This window comes from Passer montanus, unplaced genomic scaffold, assembly GCF_014805655.1.
Source record: "Passer montanus isolate IOZ18808 unplaced genomic scaffold, ASM1480565v1 scaffold127, whole genome shotgun sequence".
NCBI classification, from domain to species: Eukaryota; Metazoa; Chordata; class Aves; order Passeriformes; family Passeridae; genus Passer; species Passer montanus.
In genome coordinates this window covers 801292-823848 of record NW_024359499.1, presented here as the reverse complement: position 1 = coordinate 823848, position 22557 = coordinate 801292, and the positions used below count along the sequence as shown (strand labels likewise).

The 22557-nt window shown below is 45.9% G+C and overlaps 1 protein-coding gene across 1 annotated transcript in view; it reads left to right on the top strand.

The window, feature by feature from the left end:
* The first annotated feature begins 6 nt into the window (after window positions 1–6).
* The window catches only part of IPO9 (importin 9), a 38611-nt gene continuing 16060 nt past the window's right edge, over window positions 7–22557 (top strand). The window contains exons 1-11 of the mRNA XM_039698541.1: window positions 7–190; window positions 10145–10206; window positions 10792–10878; window positions 11844–12045; window positions 12482–12570; window positions 12862–12948; window positions 14614–14733; window positions 19198–19298; window positions 20724–20782; window positions 21275–21426; window positions 22450–22548. Coding sequence (XP_039554475.1) covers window positions 40–190; window positions 10145–10206; window positions 10792–10878; window positions 11844–12045; window positions 12482–12570; window positions 12862–12948; window positions 14614–14733; window positions 19198–19298; window positions 20724–20782; window positions 21275–21426; window positions 22450–22548 — 1209 coding nt within the window. The 5' untranslated portion in view covers window positions 7–39. The remainder of the gene's footprint in view (window positions 191–10144; window positions 10207–10791; window positions 10879–11843; window positions 12046–12481; window positions 12571–12861; window positions 12949–14613; window positions 14734–19197; window positions 19299–20723; window positions 20783–21274; window positions 21427–22449; window positions 22549–22557) is intronic.

Sequence of the window (22557 nt, the reverse complement as noted above, 5' to 3'; positions counted from 1 at the left end):
GCGGTGCGTTTGGCGCGCGCGGCCCGCGGAGGGGCGGCGATGGCGGGAGGCGGCGGCGGGCCCGGAGCCGGGCCGGTGGCGCAGGGGCTGAAGGAGGCGCTGGTGGAGACGCTGACGGGGATCCTGTGCCCGGTGCAGGCGGTGCGAGCCGCTGCTGAGGAGCAGGTGAAGGTGCTGGAGGTGACGGAGGGTGAGTGAGGGCCGCGCTGAGGCGGTGGGGGGACCCCAGGCCGCCGCCAGAGCCATTCCCGGTACCGGCGCCTCATGGCTGCGCCTTGGCCTCGGCCGGAACTTCCCGCTCGAGCCGGCGGAGCGGGCGGCTGCGGCTGGTTTCCTGCCGGCTGTCGGTGCGTGCCCGATGTCTCTCCCGGAATCACAGGATAGTTGGGGCTGAAAGGGACCTTTGGAGATCGCCCAGGTCAGCCCCTGGCCAGACAGGTCACCTGGAGCAGGTGACACAGGGACACGTCCCGGTGCGTTTGGAGTGACTGCGGAACGACCTCCCTGGGGAGCTGTTCCCGTGCTCTGCCTCCCTGAATGTAAAGTTCTTCTTCATGCTGAGGTGGAACTTCTTGTGGTTTAGTTTGTGGCCATTGCGCCTTATCCTGTGGCTGGGCACTGCTGAGAAGAGTCTGGCACAACCTCTTGGCACCCGCCGTGGAGGTGCTTGTACGGATTGCTGAGATTTCCCTCTCAGTCTCCTCTGGACTACACAAGCCCAGCTCCCAGAGGCTCTGCTCACCAGAGAGATGCTCCAGACCCCTCATCATCTTTGTGGCCTCGCTAGACCCGCTGCCGTGGCCCCGTGTCTCTCTCGGAGCAGCCCTGCCCCGCCGCAGGGACGGGCTGTCCCCGCCTGCCCCGGCCGCGTTCGGGGCTCTGCTCTGGGCAGGGGCAGGAGGGCTCTGCCCCGGCTGCGTCTGGGGTGCTGTGTGAGAACTGGGCACCAAGGAGCGCTCGGAGCTCACCAGGGCGGGCCCTGGAGGGGCCGGGGTGGTGAAGTAGCAGGGCTGTTGCTCTGGGTGCTTTGGTCCACTGCAGCTGGAGTGCCCAGGGTGGTCACACGAGGGTCATGGAGAGCCCTTCCGTCTGTAGACCCTGCCCTGCTCCCACATGTGCCCATGGCCTGCAGGGTGTCATCTGTACATGGTGTGTTTGAGGTTGAGGGTGGCCGGGATGTAGCTGTGCCCTCATCCAGTGTGAAACGCCAGTGACAGAGCCCCACTGTCTGTTATGGAAAGCTGAGGATAAGCAGGACAGTGGAGCTGGATGGCAACTGGCCTATGGCTTTGAAAGAGAGATTTTAAATGAGCAAGCCCCCCAAGTTCAAGCAGTGTCTCTAATCATTCCATTACTCTTTTGGCCTTTTTATGGTGGCACTAGTTTAGTTCCTGCGCTGGCTGCTTTTTCTGTGTGGAAGATACATTCAGAAACCTATTAATGCTAACATTTTATTTTGCTTCAGCCCAAATCACTGGAGTTTGTAGAAACCATGGCAAGACTGGAGATGATCTGCTGTGACAGCAGCTGGATAGTGCAGCACTGCAACCCCAGGCCTGTGGCCTGGCAGCTTGATGGGCTGGTTGTTTGTGGACCCTCCTGGAAATTTAGCCTTGCCTTTGGTCTGATTGCACTGTTCTGGATGTGTTTTGTGAACTCTTTCTGCTCCTGAACTCCAGCTCAGAAGTGTTACCAGAGGCAGTTTGTGGTACAAAGAGGGAAGGTGTAAGGGTGAGATAGGGTCAGGAGTGGTGGTGTGATTTTACTGCTCTGGGAGTGAAGGCAGGCAGATTGTTTGATAAAATGTTTGTTGTTGTGCATTCCCTTAAAGTGCTTGTACCACACTCAGCTTAGCTCTTCCTGGCATTCGCAGGAATTCTGCGTGCTGCCCCCACAGCTCTTGGAGTTTCATGGAGTGGTTTGATGACATTGCAGCAGCACCAGTCTGGAAGTGCTGAGAGCTTCATTGACCATGGAGCCTTGGCCTTCACAGCTACCACTTCAGTGGCAGCTTCTCCCCAAAGAGTCTGAACCTTTCCACAGTCTGAGTGACAGATTCCCAGAAAATAATGTTTTCTGAGGGTTCTAGGCAATGGATATCCCTGAGGTGCCTTTGAGAGCCCAGGATTGCAGAATTGTATTTAGTGGATGTTATGGAAGAGGAATGGAGTCATCTACCCTTCTATTGCTTTTACAAATCTGCTGAAGTCCCCGATAATTCTCTGTGGTTGTAGGGCCAGAACTCTGAGGTCTGGTGCAGGATCTGTCCCTGTGACCTGGAGGAGGCTGCAGGGCACCTGCACAAGCAGCTTGCAGGTGACACCAGACTGGAGGGGAGGCAGTTGTCCTGAGGGCAGGGCTGCTCTCCAGAGAGCCCTGCAGGAGCAGAGCCAGAGGAATTCAGCCAGGACGCACAGCACATCCTGCTCCTGGGACAGGAGAACCCACTGCTGGGATGTGGGTCAGGCACTGCCTGGCCAGGGAGCAGCCCTGGGACAAAGGGCCAGGAAATACCAGTGCCTGGTGAGCTGGACAGGGCCAGCAGCGTGCCCTGGAGCACCTGCAGGGTCAGAGGCATGATCAGCCCTGTGCAGTCAGTGCTTGTTGGACCACACCTGGGATACCTGGGCAGTTTTGCTCCCACCCCCCAGGATGAGACACAGCAGCAAAGGGGAGTGAGTTCAGCAGAGGGTCAGGGGTTGGGTGGGGAAAGTGCAGCACTCACTGCTTGAGGGGATGCTGAGGTTGAGGGGTTTTCCACTGGGGAAGCAAGAGGGTTTTAGATGTGGGTCTGACAGCAGCTTCTGGTAACTATGAGGAGATTGTGGGGACCCTAAGAGGTGAGAGAGGTTGAGGGATAAACAGGAACAAAACTTGAAACAAGAGTTTCCAACTGAATATAAGAAATTTTAAGCAGATTGTCTGTAAAAACTTTGTTTCCATCCTTGAGTATCTCCAAGATCTGCCTGGAAAATTGAGCGCCCTGATCTAATGCTGCAGATTCTGCTTTGATCATGGGGGTTTGTCTGGAAAGCTCCCGAGGTCTCTTTCAGGGAATTATTTTGCAGACCTTTGATTCCTCCTCTCTTGTATTGGTCAGGCAGCATGGGAAGAATAAGATATATTCCCCTTTCTGTGCTGTTTTTGGTGTGGACAAGGTTGCAAAAACCAAGAGGAGGAGCTATGGTGTGTGCCAGCACCGTATTATTGAGGTAGAGAAATGTAGATCATGTGTGTCACAAGTACTTTGAAAGAGCAAAAAATGTATCATTAAGCAGCATGAAGAAGATGCTGAAGTAGAAGTGATGGAGTAGGAAAGAGTACAAGTGTTGGCACTTCTAATGCAAAACAAATGAAAGTAGGGCAAAAAGAGTTAAAGTCATAAAAACTTAAAATGCTTCCAAATGTTGCAGAAACAGAAAAGGTTTCAGAAGTGTTCAAAGCCAGCGAAGGTACTTGGGAAGGTACATTCAGTACAGAAGGACTGCAGAGCCAAATTCCTTGTGCTGGTGTTGACTTGCAACATTGAGGAGCCTCTCCAGGACACACGTCAGGGACTCCACCTCAGATTGAAGCCTCAGTAGAAGCAGTTCCACTTACTAGTTTGCCATAAGCAGCAAGTGCTAAAGAATGGATCTCCCAGAGTTTAGAGGGACTCAAACATTCAGTCACTGTGCAAAAGTTGGGCTGTAAAACTTGCCACTTAGGGACCAGCTTAATACTTAGCTGGTAAACATGGGACAGCCTTTAGTGAGGGCTCCAAGGTGAAGAGCAGCAGGGGCTGGTACAGGGCAATGGTGTGGGTTTTGCACTGCCTGTTATGGTTAAAATTCAGTTGGAAGGAGAAGAGACAGGCACATGAAATTATTGTGGAAGAAGAATTCTTTGAAGGAGTCCTGGGACTCCCAGGAAGCTCTTAGAAAGTTCACTTGGTGAAACTTCTTTGCAGAAACTGAGCTCCTGACCACAGCTCTTGACTGGCAGGGTCAGGAGTTCCAGCTGAAGCTGAGCTGCTCAGCACGTCTGTAAATGATGTGGAACAGAGTAAGTAGTGGTGGTACAAAGTTGCTGATAGTGCTGCTCAGCCAGAGTGAGAATCAGTGACACAACTTACAGGATGATTTTCACAAGGTGTGTTGAGTGCAGACACAGAAGGTGTAACCAGTCAGTGTTGGTCAGGAGAGCAATGCTGGGGGAAGGGGAGCCAGTCCAAATAATGCCCTAAAAAGTTATGGGCGGTCCTTACTATTGTCCTTAGGAGAAGAAACCCCATTGTCTGTGTGGAGAGTTTCCTGAAAATACCCAATCACTGCTCTGTCATGCTCCAATAAGCCAAATGGACCGTTAAGGAGGGAACAGAGAACAAAGCCGTCATAAATTCCTCATGCTTCCACAGCCAGTGCTGCATGCATTGCTGCCTGCTGCTCCTGCAGGGATCAAGCAGGGCAGCAAAAAGGCAGCACAGACACTCACAGAGGTGTGGAAAAGCTTCTATTTTCAAAGGACATAATTCATTGGCTTTTCTGCCTGGGAGAAGGTTAGCAGAGATGGAGGCCCTGAAATAATAAGCTACAGAGAAGGCAAGGAGGGATTGTTTGTGACTTTTCATAAAGCTAAGATCACAGAATCATGGAATATCCTGGGCTGTCAGGGAAAATTAATCTGAAACAGGCAGAATTAGGCTGTTGCCCCAGTGTGCAAACTGTGGAATTCATTGCTGCTGGATGTTAGAAGTAGAAATGGTTTTAAATGATTTAACATTCATGGAGGAAAAAACTCCTCAAGAACCACTGAACACAAGGATTGGATATAACATCCATTTCAGGAGGTTCCTAATGCCAGCATTTCCTTGGGTGTGTTGGGGCAGCATTGCTCTGCCCCCACTCTTTTCCTAAGCTGCTCATGGGCTGGGTTGTGTAACGTGGTTGGGCCAATGCAGCTGTTGGCTCTCCTGTGTGGTGTGTGCTGCTCTCTGTTCCAGGCAGGTGTTGGCCAGGTTGGGATGGTTCAGGGGTTTGGAGGATGCAGTTGAGCTCCCTGCAGCAGGCTGACAGTGGATCTGGCCTGTGCTTGCACAAGGAGATGAGCAGCAGTGCATAGTCAAAGCCTCTGGAACAGGCTGAACTGTTCAAGGGGGGTGTCCTGTCTGACTCCACACACGTGCTCTGGAGGAATAGGGGATGTCTAATCTGGATTAAGGACATGATAGCATCTTATTCCCACCATGTCACCCTTTGGCAACTGATAGATCTCAGCAACTCAGTCTCTCACCTCCTCCTGCATCTTCTGTCTGCTGAGGAAACAGGCACCACTTGGCAGCTTGGGGATGGGAGATGCATTATTGTCGGTCTCTGGAAAGAGGAGAGGTCACCTGGTGACCTTTGTTTTCTCTAGATTTTAGTGGAACATAAATAAAAGCAGTGCCTGAGACTGCAGGGGGAAGGCAGAGAAATGAGAGCTGCAGCTGTGGAGTGGTGCTGCTATGTGTCTGACTTGGCTCCGCTGTGGTATCAGTGTGTTGCTGGTGAAGTGGGGCTTCTGTTCCCTTTCTCTGGTCCATCCAGGTAGCACCACGACCACCCCGATGGTGTGCACTACTGCCAGTGTCATATCACCTGAGGATCATTACCCACTGAGGAAAAATGGTCTTTTCCTCTAGTCTTGCTGTATTGCAGAACATGTGTGGAGCCCAAGGCATCTCCAGGAATGCCAGAGCAGGGCAGTGGCACTCTGAGGAGTTCATGTCCTGCAGGAGGGCTCAGACTACTGAGAATCACAGACTTTGAGTTGGAATGGACCCACAAGGATCATCCAGTCCAACTCTGTTGAATGGCTTACACCCCCTCTAAATTATGTGGATAAGGAGGTTTAATGGCAGCTTCTCAGACAGCTGGAAAACACTGCTCCCTGTTTGCCAGGTTAGATTCCAGGTCTGATGTTTTATGGTGACAGTATTTCGTTTCTGAGCTGTCAGCTCTTGTGCTCTGGAAACGCGTGTGGTGAGAGATGAATGGCTCCAGGCTGGAGAATTGCCTTTCTTTTGTCTGTCTGTCTTATGTATTTCTATGTGTCCTTTTTGCAGGTAGAAAGGCATCATAAAGCCATCTTCAGCGTTGTTGTGACACCCTGTGTGTGGAAAGGCACCTTCAGCTCAGTCCTTTACAAGGTTGTTTGTTGCCAGAAGCTGAGATGTGCAGGTGGCTGTGAAGATGGTGCTGACCCTGGCAGACTGACACCTGTGTCAGTCTGGGCATGTTGATCCTCCTGTCCATCTTGTCTGAGACTAGTCCTTTCTAGGAGAGCACCAGTGCTTTGATTTGAATGTGATTTCAGAATGGAAGATTTGCTTTATGGGTCTTGTAAATGTTCCTTCACTGTCTCCTCTTCCAGAGCAGGTGGCTCAGCACATTCAGTTTGATGCTTTAAAACTCATTGATTCTCTGATGGTATTTTCATGATACAGTTTGGTGTCCATTTGTACCAGAGCAACCTACAGGTATCATAATGGCACAGAACATATTGCATCACTTGAGCTTTCCTGGTTCAGTGTGGTTTTGCTTATGGTCAGCTTTTTCCCAACAGAACTGCTTTAATATCGCTTCAGGAGGGATTTCAGTGTTCTATCAGGTACTCTGTGAGTACATGATTTTATGCCATAAACCCAAGCATTGTTTGGAAGAGAGATTCTGGAGAGTATAAAGACATGACCACAGCATGTGGTTTTGTGGTGCTCTTTTGGCTGTAACTTGAGTTGTAGTAGAGTGAGTGATGGGCAGAGATGAGTGGAAGTCCTGTGGGTGGCTTGAGCTGGATTCTTAACAGGGTAAACTTTAACATTGAACTGATTTGTAACAGGGAAGTTGAAACAAGAAATGGCCACATTGCAACATATGATACTGCCTGTCGGGAAGAAAGGTTATTCCCAGCAGCAAACATTGGTGTTTGCTCTGTGAAATGCTGCAGATAGGTTGAGTGTCGAGAGAAGTTGTGAAGAAGGGTTTCAAAGGAGATACTTAAAACCAGCACAGCTTCTGGAGAAGAGTGACCTCAATCTTTCTGTCTTTTGCTGAGAAATGAGGAAAATATGAATGCAGTTTTAGAGGTGGCTAACAACAGGAGTGCTTTTGGAGCAGTTCTTGAGCATCATGATGGAGGATGAAGAAGTTCCCAAAGCAGCACGTGTGTAGAGTGTCAGAACTCTGGCTTAAGCATTAGATTCTTGCTTGGTATTTCCTCCTAGTCTGTCTGCAGATCCTGTGCTGGTCTGATCTCTTGGCTGGCCCTGCTTTGAGCAGGAGATTGGACTGGGTGATGATGTTATTGAAAGCCAGTTCTGTGGAATACATCTGTGCCTGTGTGGCTGAGGACCATGAGGCACAAAGGTGGGCAAGTACTGGTAAAGGAAACTCAGTTTCTAGTGCTGCTGTTGCTTTAGTTTGGAGTGTCAGTGGCCATGGGCCACCTGGATTCACCAGACTGCCACAGTCCTTTCTCTACCTCATCCTGTCTCTGGCCTCAGCAGAGACAACAAAAGGGACCTTTAGCAGCTCCTGAGCCAAGTCTGTGTGGATGTGCTGAGCTGGACTTGGTCACTGCTGACATCTTTCAACTAGGCAGGTAGTTGCAAAGATTCAGTAGAAACTTCTGCTCATTTATTCCTTCCTGCTTGCTTACAAGTAATTTTTGGTTTCATGTGGCTAAGTTTTGCAAAAATGTTGGGGGTGAAGAGGTTACATAAACTGGTTACATGGTAGATAAAGGAGGAGAGTTTGAATTTATTAATCTTGAGGTTAATGAAGAGAAGCAGAGCTGAGAGAAAATGTGTTTGCTAAGTGCTGTCTATGCCAGAGCACGTAAAAAAAAGCTTCATTAAAAGCTTCTAATCTTTGAGGTTTACAGACTTTATCTTGGGGAGAAGACTTGGTATTTCTCATATCTGAAATTTACAAAATATACGTGAAGGAATCGCCTGTCAAGGTCCATTTGAACTGCATTTACCCATGATATTTCCACCCAGCTGGGAAAGAACCCAATAATAAACCATCCTTTGAGAAAAGAGGAGCCAGTGAGCTGTACAAGGATCAGTGTAATATCAGTCCCTGGAAATATTCTTGGAGCAGCTCATTAAACAGCTTGTCAGTATCTATAACAATAGGATAAATAGGTGCTACACAACTAGTACTTTTTATGTGATCTGTTCTTGATAAATCCATCTAATTTTGGTTTGACAGGAGAGCTGGCTTACTCCTTAAACAAGTGCTGGGTGTGAGTGATCTGAATTCAGCAGGATTCCTGATAGGAATTTGCCATAATGGTAATTTATCAGTTAAGAAGATGCAGTTTTGTAATATTTTTTTTAAAGCAGGATATCTGGCTGGAAACCTGATGGGGGGATGTCAGTGGCTTATTGTCAGACCCAAGGGGTTTGTAGGACAGAACTCTTGGTCACTGCAGCAGTGAGTAGGTCTGGTGTCCCAGCAATGGCACTGCAGTCTGCCTGGAGAGCAGTTAGAAAATGGAGAAACTAAATATTGTAAATCACAGGCCATGATTAAACCTCCTCCTCCTGCCATTAAACCTCCTTACCCACATAATGCAGAGGACTGTGTGTCAGACACTGCTCCTCTCCATAGGGTGTAAGCCATTCAGCAGAGCTGGACTGGGTGATCCTTGTGGGTCCATTCCAGCTTTCCAGTGTATGCAGAGAGAATACATCAAATGCATATATCTAAACAAATTAAGGATTGTGAACTGATATACTGAGTTGTAGCTGTGTGAAGCAGCTGCAGTTACTCTGGCTTCCTTTACACCTATTTCTAACCTTCTAAGCTTTCCATTTATACTCCTTATACCCTTCCAGCTCACCCTTTAAAGATAGGGCTGAAATGCAATGCCACACTTGATCATGGAAATCATAGACAGCACATAGAATAATGACTGCTTCAGTTAAGAGAAATATTATGTTAAGTACATGTTGGAATGAGGCTCCCTGCTTTCACAGCTGGGATAAGAGGGTTATTTTCCTCTTTCTTAAATACATGATCTGTGAAGAAAGGGTAAAGGAACTGGGTATGTTCAATGTGTGCTGGTGAAAATGAGAGGCAATTATCTCCCAGCCCAGAAAAGCCTCTTAGCAGTGAGGTGAGTATTAGGAGACACTCAGCCATTTGTGAAGCACCCAGATGTGCTGCTGAGGAAAGTCACAGAACTCCTTTCGAGAAGAATTTTTAGTCTGTGTTTGTCAGGGATGCTGTCAGCACGTTTAGCCTGTCTGCAGGAGGCAGGGTGTGCTGACAGGACCCCAGGGCACAACTTCTGCTCCACACTTCTAAGAACTAAAACATCACAAATATATTTCTTAAGCAGACTAGTGAAATTAAATGAAGTATTTAGGACAGTTATCAGCTGCCTGGAACCTAAAATTGCAATTATAAGCAAATTTATTGAGTTCTATGGATTTACCATACCAGAACAGCTGCTCTTTCAGGCTTTTATTTCCTGTGCTCAGCATCAACAGAATTGTTACAAGTGTTTGAACTTTGCCTTTGTCACGGAGCTTGCTTGGCAAGAAGCTCTTGCTTTTTCTGGGCAGATTCTTTGCAGGAGAAGGTCCCGAGCCCCAAGGGTTGTGCAGACAGTGCTGGTGTCACTGTCCTGGGCAGGGTTTGCTCGGGAAGGTGTTTGTGTGTCCTGGCAGTGGCAGGGTGAGGGCTGGGACATCCCTGTGGGTGAACCCAGGGTGTCCACAGAGGGGCTGCAGGCTGCCAGTCTGCTGCTGTCTTACTCCATCCTGGATCTTTTCCATGCATCTCTCCTGTAGAAACTCCAGTAATGATTTTACATTGTAGATAAGAGTTTTATATATGTATTTAAATAATTTGCTTGTTATTAGCCTGCATTGCAAAATTTTTTGCCTATGAGAGAAGAAAATAAGATGCCAAGACAATAAATGAAATTTTTGTGGAGAGCACAGGGGAGAATTAATGCTTATGATTTATTTGAGTAGCTGTGCTTTGGAATTGCCTTCTCCTTCCTGCATATGAGTCACTCAATTGGTATGATGTCCTTCTCCAAAAATCTTGATGACTTTTGCTGTGTGGCAATAAAAGTTACAATACCAATATTTGGGGTTTTTTCCTTGCAGAATTTGGTGTTCATTTAGCAGAACTGACTGTGGATCCTCAGGGAGCTCTGGCTATCCGGCAGGTGAGTTTTCCTGGAACTGCAGAAAGAATTTAGATGGAAATTTCCTTGTTTTTAAAAGATTCTTCCATGTTTTCAGGTGAAAAATTGAAAGTAGCTTTCTGAGTCTTTCTTTCAACATTATTCTGGTGTTATGCTCTAACATCTTTTGAAAATTTTTTTTTGGACTTAATGAACCTGGTGCTGAGACAATACTGTGCTGGAAATAGACACAGCTTAGGAGGTGGGTGGTAGACATCAGCAAGCAGAAGTGTGGCTTCTCTTTTCAAAAACTTTTTCTGTAGGTATTTTCCTCCTTGGAAAGGAAGTCTTTCTTTAGTTACTGTGAGACCTGAATCTTGTGCCTTTCTAGAGCAGCTGCCTTGGGTCAGTGCTGTGCAGGCCATTGCTGCTCCTTGGATACCCAGCAGTTCTTTTTACCACAGTAATTTGTGGTCCATTTAATGGATTTTTTTTGCATTTTTGGCAAGTCCTGATGCCCCTCTAAAAGAAGCATGATGGGACAGTAGGCTGAGCAAATGGGCCAGGGGTGATCCTTGCAGTGGTTCCAGGATATGTCTCTGATTCCTGACCTCTCTCCTGATACAGCTGGCGTCCGTTATTCTCAAACAGTATGTGGAAACTCACTGGTGCTCTCAGTCTGAAAAGTTTAGACCTCCAGAGACCACAGAAAGGGTAAGACTTGGTTTCACATTGTCTGATTTGAAATACTTTATCCATCAAGAATATGAATTCTTTAGACAGTTAAAGAAGTACCAGCGCCCGTGTGTATTTTGAGGATTAATGGCTTCAGTTAAGGTTTTTTGACATTTGGCACTTCAAAAATCTGTTTTCATTTGCTTAAAACAACACTGGGCTTGAGAAGCTTGGGCTGCTTCCTGTAGGGAAAGTTCAGCCACAATGCTCCTGTTACTCTCAGAACAAGACTAGAAGAAAAGCTGCTTCCTAAGTTTCACAAATACTGGTTCTGGCAGTCTTTTTTTGGAGATTTGCTAATTCTTTTGTTATACATCTTGGGACTTAAAGGGTATTTTCCCATGACAAATTTTAATTTAAAGCTGCTGGGTTTCATTAAGAATCTGTTCAGCAGGAGTATTTAACAGCTAAGATGGCCAGAGATTCCAGCCCTTTCCACTCTGACTGTTGACTGGAGCATCTTTCCTATCTAGAATATGATTCATCCCATCCAGAGATAATTGCTTGAATTATGTCCCAGAAGTGGCTTTTATTTTTTCCTGTCCCTTCAGGGCTGGGTGACTGTTCTTGTTTACTGAAATCTTCCAAAGTAAGCAAACATAGTCCGTGACACTGGAGCTGGGATTTATCTCAGCTAACTCTGGATGTTTTCCATGTAGATTTGTACATCCTGTGTAGTTGCAGCTGTGTGCTATTTACTCTGTGCTTGTCTGATGCTGTGTGTGAGATGATGCTATGTTAAAGCACACCATGCAATGTTAAAACCATGCAGTTTTCCCTAAAAAATTACAGGGTGTAGTGTGCAAGAGTGTTTTTGTCTCCTGGATGTTCATTTTATAAAACCAGCATTGAATCAATATCAGGATGCAGTCATAGGTCTAGATTTTTTTTATTAGATTGTGCTGTGGCTGTGGATCTGTTCTGAATGCTGTTGTTTCCTACAGGCCAAAGTTGCCATCAGGGAGCTGCTGCCCAACGGGCTGAGGGAGTCCATCAGCAAGGTGCGCTCGAGCGTCGCCTACGCGGTGTCAGCCATCGCCCACTGGGACTGGCCTGAGGCCTGGCCCGAGCTCTTCAACCTGCTCATGGAGATGCTGGTCAGCGGGGATGTCAACGCAGTGCACGGAGCCATGAGAGTGCTCACAGGTCTGTGGTGCCATGGCCGGGCAAGGCTGCTGTAGGAAGCTCTTTAGGCTTTTCCTTGTGCCAGTATTGTGTCGCGTTTCATCCGAATTGAAGAATTTTCTTCCTCTCTTCCCCTGGGCCTGGTGCCTGTTGCTGGCTGTGGAATTGTGCTCAGCAGGTGTTATGAGAGCTGGGGAAGGAGGTGCTGTGCTGCAGGGTAGAGCTTAGCAGGGACTTTGACTGTAACACCCTGTTTTCCAGATACCTGCAGTTTTTAGTGTGATATTTTTCTCCTTGCCTTTGAGGATTGCCTCAGGTAGATCAGATGACCCTATTCCAGTGAAGTGCAAATCAGCATGTTTCAATTCACTTAATGTTTCCCAATGGTTCTATTGTTGCTGTTCCCTACAAATTGGATTTCTTATAAGAACTTCTTTTCTTTTTTTCCATTTTTTAGAATTTACCCGAGAAGTGACAGACATACAGATGCCACTTGTAGCTCCAGTTATTCTTCCAGAGATGTACAAAATTTTCACAATGGCAGAGGTATGATCTTCACAGTGAGGTTGGTATTGGATGAAATTAGTGGGAATGTTTCTTGGAACAGAGAAACTCCAGATTTAATTGTTAAGTCATACTGTAGTATGAGTTAGACTTAAAGAATTTTCTTAAAGATATAATAGTTGATGGCAGCTAATGTTTCAAGAGAAATGTTGAAGCCAATAATAAAATAAGAGAATAAAGCTAAAGCAAAAATTAAATACAATTAAAAGATAATTAAAGGAAGTATGTTGTGTAAGAAGAATGTTGTGTTCCTGATGTTTAACTTCTGTCTAGGTGTATGGGATTCGCACGAGGTCACGTGCAGTGGAGATATTTACCACGTGTGCCCACATGATCTGTAACATGGAGGAGCTGGAAAAGGCAAGAATTTAACTTGACACACAAGATGCTTTGAATTCAAACTGAGTGAGGTTCTAAATAATTGTTAATATGGAAATGAATACTGGAAAATTACATACTGTGTCAGCTGGAATTTGGGGGAAGAGGCTGTAATTTAATACATGTAAAGCAGCTGACTCCCTGCTTTACATACATGCCTTGATAGTGGGCCTTGGTTTCCATAATTAAGGTTAATTTATGGTTTATCAACAGACATGCTTTTAAGAGCTCAGGAAAGTGAGGAATCAGCATGGGGAAGTGTAGAGATGGAGTATCATCCCTTTGTTTGGAAATCTGTGACTTAGCTTCCATTCTTCAGCTGAGCCATGTCCCTGTCACCTCCCGGGCCTTGGGCACCGGGGGACCCTTGGGCGAGGCTTTGGTTCCAAGATCCTGGAGCTTCACCCTGTGCTCAGGAGGCACCTTGGCCTTGTGTTCCTGAAGGGGTGGGGGAAGCCAAACCCAGCCCAGTTTTGGAAGAATAGCTGTTAAGAAACCAACACAGCAGTCCAGCAGCTTTAGACGTGAGTCTGCTGTCTGGCTCTAACTGAGCACATCTGCATTGTAAATGGCCTTTGACAAGTGGCTTTTCCAGCACTCCCAGACAGTAAATGGTTATTTTTAACTTTTTGGGGTGTAAGGATAGGGAAGGGTGACTCTCAATCTAGTGGCTCTTCCCTCCTGTTTGGACAGGGAGCAATCCAGTGCAGACATTTGGAAAGTTCTGGTAATTACATTGTATCTGTACTGCCATGACAAGGTCATCACTGTATCATGCAGCTGATACCAATATCTAAGAGATAGTAGTAGCTCCCACTCTTATTCTGGAGAAGGGCTGAAAGTGTCCTTTACATTGAATACTAAACCTTTTCCATTGAAATTTTACTTTAAAAAAAAGGAAAAAAAATAAAAAGAAGAAAGGATTTTTTTTTTAATAAATGGAATTTCCTAATTGATTTAGACATAAGACTTTGCTGTCCTGGCTATGGATTTATGAGGAATAATCTCAATAAAATTATTTTGGTCCTGTATTACTTGCTCTGCCAAGGACTGCTTATGGAGTGCTCTGACATCTGGAAAAATACTTGCTGCATTTTCCTAGGAAGAATCATCCTGTTAATCTTCAGGCCAGCTGTTGATACTCAGCTTGTTTGGTTTGGGAGATAGAGGCTCTGCAGGGAGATAAATGCCAGCTGCAGGGTTTGGGGTGATTGTGTGTGTGATGGAACCACCCCAGGTTGGTTTTGAAGCCTGGGGGTGCTGGGGTGCAGGGCAGGATTCAGGTCATCAAATGAAATGCCTCTCTAGGATGGGGTGAGCACTGCTCCTGGGGCTCTCCAGACTGGATTGTCTGGATCTCTCTTGAGACTCCAAAGTGATAAGTTGGATGTGTGTGTTTTGTGGGAGCCTGTGCTGTGGGGTTCTGAAGAGTGGGATTCAGCTGAGCTTAGTTCCTTACCTAAAGAGAGAGCCCAAGTGATGTCTGAAGCAGCTTTAATGTGACTTTGCAATACTCTGCAGTTGCCATGAGTTCCTCTTCTATTTTGTAACAGAAAAGTGCATTTGCTGTTGCTTCTAGTGCTTTACCTGACAGATGTGGGGGTTCAATATCTGGTATTCAGCTGTGCTTGCATTGTCTGTAACCAGGGTGCTGCCAAGGTCCTGATTTTTCCTGTGGTGCAGCAGTTCACAGAAGCCTTTGTCCAGGCCCTGCAGATGCCTGATGGACCAACATCGGACAGCGGGTTTAAGATGGAAGTTTTAAAGGTGAGTCACTTAGGGCTGGTTAAGTGGAGAAAGAATTGAATACCAACATACACTCAGATGTGCTGGAAAACAAACTCAAGTGGCACATCTCCCAGTATGCTCATGGTATGAACAGTGAAGGCTTTTGGCTCCCAGCACCATCAACAGTGAAACAAGTTGTCTGCCTTTACTGAAGAAACCTATGATGAGATCCATGAGGATCTGTCTGTAAAATGATCCACAGGAATCTGGTCCATAGGACCATCTGTCTCTGTCATTTGCTGATCTAATGTATCTTGGACATCATAATCTGTAGTTAAATACCAATCTTTTCTAAAGGTGCTGTAGAATTCTGCTGCAGTGAAATTGTAAAACCTTATTAAGTGCAGGTGCTTTTCTGGAATTTGCCTGCTCTTTAATGCTAAATGATCTCTGAGAGAGAGATGGAAGGTCTTTGTACTGTGCTGGTTTCCTGTAGAAAGGAGATTGGCTTGGAGAGCTCTGTGTGCATGGGGACAAGGGCCAGTGCAGACCCTGTAACAGCTGGGAAAGCACTGGGGCTGTGGGGTGTGCTGCCTGCAGCATGGGAGAGCAAAGAGCCAAAAGCATCAGTTGTAGGATCAAATCCAGATCTTTAGTTTCCCTGCCTGTGTGCTGGGGTGAGTAACGCTCAGGTGAGTGTACGAGTTTCTGAGGATGGGCACTGAGGCCCATTCACTTCCATGAAGAAAACAATAAGGAAGTTATTGAAAACAAGTGTCAAAAGTTTTTCAGGATGACCAACTTTGTGCTGAAGTAATGAAAATACGTGCTGGGAGGGTGCTGTTGTGTTACACAAACCAGCAGCTCCTGAGCTCTGTCTTGTGGAACTTGTCTCAGTCCTGTTCAAGGCAGCAGTGCCTGGTCTGGGCATCCTATGGCTTCTCAGTGAGGGGCTGCATGTCTCATACTCTAGGAACAGCTGGAGCTGTTCTTGCTGTGCAGCACTACTGGAAAGCAGTTTGGGGAAGGATGTAGGCAGTTCTGTTGAGACAGTGTCTCTTGTGGATTTTTTTTTTCCTTTCTGCTGCCTGTGCACTGGGATTCCTGGGGCAGTGATTTATAGGAACACCAACATGAAAGGAACACTGCAGGGTATCATCTCGATTTGAACAGGCTGCAGCTCCAGAATATTTGGATCTCTTACTCCAGATACTCACATTTGGATTGTTAATGAGTAGTGGTATTTTTCAGCCTCCACAGAAAGCAGTTGTAACTGATGGCTTCACTCTGAACCAGGCCAGGCCAGTTCTGTTCTCATTACATCCATGCATTCTGCAGCCGTTTCTGTTGTTTACATTAGTGCTTGCTGGCATTGGGCTGTTTGCTTGGGTATGTCAGCACTGGTCCCACCAGGGGGTTCCTGAACAATGTGACGGGCTGGGAAAGTCTCTGAGGAAATGTCACCTTGCTCTTGCTCTGCTCTTTAGCTGTGTGAGGGCCTCTGCCTTTGGCCTCTGCAGGGAGGGTGCAGCACAGGAGGATTTGGATCTGAATACACTGCTGTGTGTCGGGTGGCATCGATGGCAGCAGAGAATCGTGTGGATTTAAACAGGAAATTCAGGAGATCTGCTGCTGACAAGTGGTTTGTAGGAGGCTCTTTTTGAAGAGATGAGGCTGTTGACTTAAGGCAATTCATGGTTTTGTAACTTAGGGTTTCTAAGCTGATGCTAGAAATTTTCTGAGGAAAAAGGGATTCAGGTGAAAGACCCATGAATTGCCTTCACTTCCAGAGAAGTGGATTTTATAGTCATTGTAATGCAGAAGTAAGAAACCGTAGGGGATTATTTAAACCAGCTCTACAGATGAGGTCATTACAGGAACCCCTTGGAAAGGTGATGCAATGGAAGAGGGAATTGAGACTTTTTATAGCACATTTTCAACCAGATGCAAACTCAATTCCATCTTCTTTTCCTTAATGAAGTGCTGTGAAGCAAATGATAGGAAGACTGGTTTTTTTTCCTTTCCCTGTCACTTGAGAGCTTTGTACTCCAAGGTTCATGGAGTTCTTGATGGAAGTCAGAGACAGTCCTGACCTAAACTGTTGTGCTGTCCATGTCAGAATGCTCTGCAGGACAGTGGCAGAAGCTTTAAGGAATGCTGTTGCAGTGTGCACCTCTGCCTGATTCGCTGGGACAGTTATCCTGGTTAGGGGAGTGAATAGTTTGGATCACATCAAGTGGAACCACTGATGGTTAATGTGTTCCCAAGTTGTTCCCAGTATAGTTACAAGTTTTAAGCAGCTATCAGCAGGAAATCAAGGCCTTTTATCCTTTGAGGAGATGAGAGGTTTGGCCACAACAAAAATACCAAGTGTGACGACTAGAAGGAAATACCCATGGGGTAATTTGTTGTTGTGTTTGATAGTTCAGCATGAATTAAATTGGTGTCTCTAAGGACAGATCAGCTGCAACTGTGCAGTTCTTGAATTCTAATTCCAGTGTTGAACATGCTACTAGTGATTGTTTTGAGAAAAACAAAGTGATTAAACATGACAGGTGACAGATTTAAGGCAAATTTCACAATAATGGAATACAAATTGGAATACAATGGTGTACTTAGTGTGCAGTAATCTATCAGGAACACCAATTAACCAACAATCTAAAGCATCTTGCAGCCTTGCTGTTCTGCTTCTTCATTTGTGCTTAGAAGCTGTTCAGCACCTGTGGGTCAGAGAAGTTATGCTTACATTTTTCCTGATGCTGGAACAAATAACTAGCTAGAAAAAAAAAAATTAATCATAACCTCTTTGTTCTTGGATAGAAGATGAGGTGGAATCTGTGTCTTGGGACAAACTTCCCAATTTGATGAACAAGGTACTTCACCTGCCACTTCTGAACTTTGACTGACAGTCAGCTTTAGTGTGCTCTCTAGTGTGTATTTTAAGCTTTTTATAAAAAAATTTAGGGATTTCTTCTCTGTTTAAAGATGCAGACAGGAAGAGAAGCAATAAAAGGCTTTGATAGAGCGACTTGAAGGAGCAGTGCTCTAAAGAGAGAAGGATAAGGGCTTTCTTGAAAGATTAATAGGTGGTGGAGCAATAGGTGGGGATTGGCAGAGGATCTGTGAAACAGTTCTTTGAGTTCAGACAAGCAGTGGGAATTGGCAGAATGAAGGGCCAGGGGTTGAAATACAACATCTGACAGGAGAGTGCTCTGTTTTTTAATGACTTGCTATGCAGGACTGTGGTGACCTTGCAAGTGCAGCTTTCTATTGTTACAACTGCAGAGCCATTGAAGAGCTCCCTTAGCACTCCAGCAGCACCTCCTGCAGAGTTGGTTGGGCGTAGAGCTTGGAAACATTTACGTAGGGTTCATATGGAGTGGCACATGGAACAAGTCTGTTTGGATGCTCCTGTGGCCCTAGGCAGAGTGTTGAGTTTGCAGCAGTCGTGAAGATCAGATTCACATCCTTTGCCAGCACCTGCATAATTATTTTTCCCCGGAGACTTCAGCAGATCTTTTCTGTAATGCTTCCTTCTAGCACCTGCCAGACACATTCCCCAACCCATGTAATTGGGTTAGTCCTGACGCCTGCTCATCTCCAATACTGATATTAGATTGCTCCTGTTTTTCTGGAAGGTTAATTACTATTTTTTTGTTTCTGTTAATGTACCCTGTGCTGTGAACAAACAAACTGCACACAGTGGGTTGTATTGCATAGGCCCAAACAAATTGACACCTGTGTGTCTGGGAGCAGCCACCTCTCAGGCAGTTTGTGAGGGACTGTTCCATAACAACTGTAACACAGCTGGAGCTGTGCCCTGGGAAGGAGAGGGGGAGTGAGAGCTCTCTCACTCCTGGAGGGTCCCAAAAGGCTTTTGGCAAGTGTCAGTGGAAGGGCTCCCCTAAGTCAGGAGGATCAGCTTCATGAAAGTCCAGGCACAATCCCCTGTGGAGCTGCTAAGCTGCTCCCAGAGCAGCCCCTGTGCTTGGCTGGCACAGCCACTGGTGCCCACAGCCAGAATGGGAGGGGAATTGATCTGGGTGGGTGTTTGCTTCTCCAGCTGCTCCTTGGATGTACAATGGATGTGTTGCTTGCATGAGCAGAATTGTGGAAAATGGGCAGTAGTCTGGTTTTACATTACATTAGAGGTTTTTTCTGGGACAAGACACTTCCAGGGTAATTGTATCCAGACAGTGCTGCACAGTGATGTGCTTTGGATTTGAGTCATTGTCTTACCACTGCATTATGGCATTGTCTTCCCTCCAGAGTGCCACATCTTGTGTTATCCCTTTGCTTCCCTGCCAAAGGGGAAGCACCAAGTGAAGTGTGTAGGTGAGTGTTTGAGCAAGAGAGGGGATTGTGTGGTCAGGAGTGAGAGGTGACCTCGGTGACAGAAAGCCTTTGGGTGCTCTCAGTTGTTAATGAAACAGCAGCCTGTGATTTGAGTGTGTTGATGGCTTTCCCAGTTTCACTTTTGACTGATATTCTTTTTGGTTCCAGGCTGTGACAGCACTTGTGAAAAACTACCCAAAGCACATGATTTCATCAATGCAGCAGATCCTGCCCATCGTCTGGAACACCCTTACAGAAAGTGCTGCTTTATATCCTTGGTAGTGAATGTGTTTACCTGGAACTAAACGAGACAAACTCAGTCTCATACCCAGTAATGACCTGACTGCTGGAGAAGCACAATACATGGAGTGCTCTGCCCTGCCAGACAAAACAGGATCTTTCTGTTACTTCTGGAGGCTCCATTAAGTTTCTTTTAGCTTAAAATGTATGCAGATTGATGCATGTGCCCTGTAGAACTGCCACGAGCTCTGCATTGTTTCTGGTATATTTTGGTAAAAATTGTCTTCTTAAAAAGGTGTTGGTCACAGTGTAAAGATTTTAGGAGAAGGAGAACCCTTGCTGCAGCAGAACTAATGGCTGATTGCACTTGCTGCAGAAGCCAATTTCCATTTGAGTTTTCAGTCAGTGCTCCACTGCACACCCAGCTGTGTCAGAGTGGTCTGTGGGTGCATTGCCTGGTACTTGAAAACTGACAACTCAAATCTCTCCATATTGTTTTTCAGACCCCTGTTAAAATACATAGCAGGGTGATTGGAACTACAGGGCCTTTATGATCCCTTCCAATCCAAACCATTTTGTGACTCTATGAAAGTACAAGGGGCTGTTTGTTGGATTTTTGATGGTGTATTTCTCCCTCTCCTGTTCTGACTCCTACTACAGTCCTGTTGGTATGGGCAAACAAAATGGGCTTTTGTTTGCAAAAGGGCAGAGTCTTGTTCTTCCTTTCCTTGTGTTTGTTCTGGTACTTGTTGGATCTTCAGTTCACCATCTGCAAAGATAGCTCCTTCCTTCTTACCCCCAGGTTAGTTTTCTGTCATTTCCCAGGGCTGGTGCTTGTGGAGAAGCTTGGCAGGGAGCAGAGCCAACCTAAGGCAGGATGTGGGAACATGGGATGGTTCCTCACCCTTGGGCAGCAGTGAGGTTTTGAATTGGCTCACATCCCCTGAAAGAACGAGTCTGGGGGGGTTCTGTTCTTGCAAAATTAACATAAATACCCAGGGCTGGTGCTTGTGGAGAAGCTTGGCAGGGAGCAGAGCCAACCTAAGGCAGGATGTGGGAACATGGGATGGTTCCTCACCCTTGGGCAGCAGTGAGGTGTTAATTGGCTCACATCCCCTGAAAGAACAAGTCAGGGGGGGTTCTGTTCTTGCAAAGTTAACATAAATGAAGTTTTGAGTTACCTTGGTAAGTTTGATCTAAATTCAAATAATATGAAAGATGTGCTGAAGTGATGTGTGAGTGGTCTGTGGAAAGTGGTCTTTGAACTTGGGCAATGCACAAAGCCAAGAGCTCCTGGGGTTGTTGTCTCTGTGTCCTGAAGCACAGGATTCTACACAAAATCAAAGGCTTTTTAGAGAACCTTCCCAAGTTATCAGCAGTTTTAAGACGGGAACAGATTAATTCCAAAATAGATGTTGTTCTTTAGAAAAAAGCATTTCCTTAACTCTGTTCACTTATGTGAGAACAGAAGTAAATTACACAGAAGAAGTGGAGGATCCTGTGGATTCTGATGGTAAGAGCTTGCACTTCACTTCTGCTATTTGAAGAGGAATGGAGTGACCTAAATATTGCTGTCAAAACAGTGACTGAAACACCATGGGAGATTGTGCTAAAGGTGCATTTACCATGTTAGAATGGTGTCCATCCCTTCTTTGCAAATTACTTGTGATTGTCTTCAATGAAGGCACACAATTTGAGTTTTCTAGTGGCCTAAGGAGTGAGTTCGGCAACAATTTTGAGGTAAAAGTAGTGGGACAAAAGAAAATCAAATAGGTTTTAGGTTGAGCTTCATAAATTTTAATGAGGGTTGTGTGGTGGGAAGAGAGCAGAAAGTGATGAGGTCAGAAATCCTCCTGGGGCTGCTGCTGCACTTACTAGTCCAGGAGAATTAATAAATATCTGCTCAGAGGAGCTAACAGTTTATAATTATTTTCACATCCATTTGTACCTTTTTGTATGTTGGCATATTCAGTCATGTTCTTTTTTGTTTTTCCACCTTGTTCAGGTGAAGTTCTGGGCTTTGAAAATCTGGTGTTCAGCATATTTGAATTTGTTCACGCCTTGCTGGAAAACAACAAATTTAAGAGCACAGTGAAGAAGGCTCTGCCAGACCTGATCTATTACATCCTGCTTTACATGCAGATCACAGAGGAGCAGGTAAGCATGTTTGTGTTGTGTAGGAAACAAAGGAAATGAGAGATTTAAACCAGCAAGTGTCCTGGGAAGAGTTTTGAGTGCATGGAAGCTGCTGTAATCTAACAGGCTGTTCCATCACTGTGCTGTGGCAGCACTTAGAGGTTCCAGAATGATACAAGGTGGACAGCAAATCACAAATCACAGAAGGGTTTGGGTCAGAAGGGACTTTAAAGCCCATCCTGTTCCACCCCTTGCCCTGGGCAAGGACACCTTCCACTATCCCAGGTTGCATCAAGCCCTATCCAGCCTGGCCTTGGACACTTTCAGTGATGGGACTTTCACAACTTCTCTGGGTAACATATCCAGTGTCTCAGCACCCCTTAGTAAGGAATTTCTTCTGTAATCTAAACCTACCATCTTGCCCCTTGTCCTGGGGCCCTGGTAAAAGGGCTTTATTTTTAAGGCAGTTATAAGATCCTCCTGGAATCTTCTCTAGGCTGAACAACCTCAGCTCCTTCAGGCTTTCTTCCTTCATTCTTCCATGTGCTGTGAAAATGAGGATTTTCATGCTGAAAGAAGTAAACAGCTTTGTGTGAGAGCAAAAATGTTGTACTAGTAGGGTGAAATAATTTGTACTGAAATTCTGCATAGCTCCTGGCCTCTCAAGTGTGACAACTATCATCTTTTAGTTTAGGTAGATATGATAAAAACAAGCATTCTGTTAAAAGATTTATCTGCTTCTCCCATTCCTCATCTAAAAATAAAGCTGTGTAGCATTGATTCCAGGTCAGTCATTAGTTCTGTCAAACTCTAATCTCAAATGAGGGGCAGAAGAGCAAGATGAGCTCAGAACAAAGAGAGTTTCTGCTTTTCAAATGTTTCTCCAATGGAATAGAAGAAAAATCAGTTGAGGGTGAAGACTTCTTATGGCAGAGAAAAATTCTGAAAGTAGCTTTCCAAAACAGGTTGCAGGGAACAGAAAAGCTGCCTTTTACCATTGGTGTCCTGAATTCTCAGCTGCCCTATCCTTTTTGTCTCCTCTAGATTAAAGTTTGGACTGCAAATCCACAGCAGTTTGTGGAGGATGAAGATGATGATACATTTTCCTACACAGTGAGAATTGCTGCTCAGGATCTCCTGCTGGTATGAAAT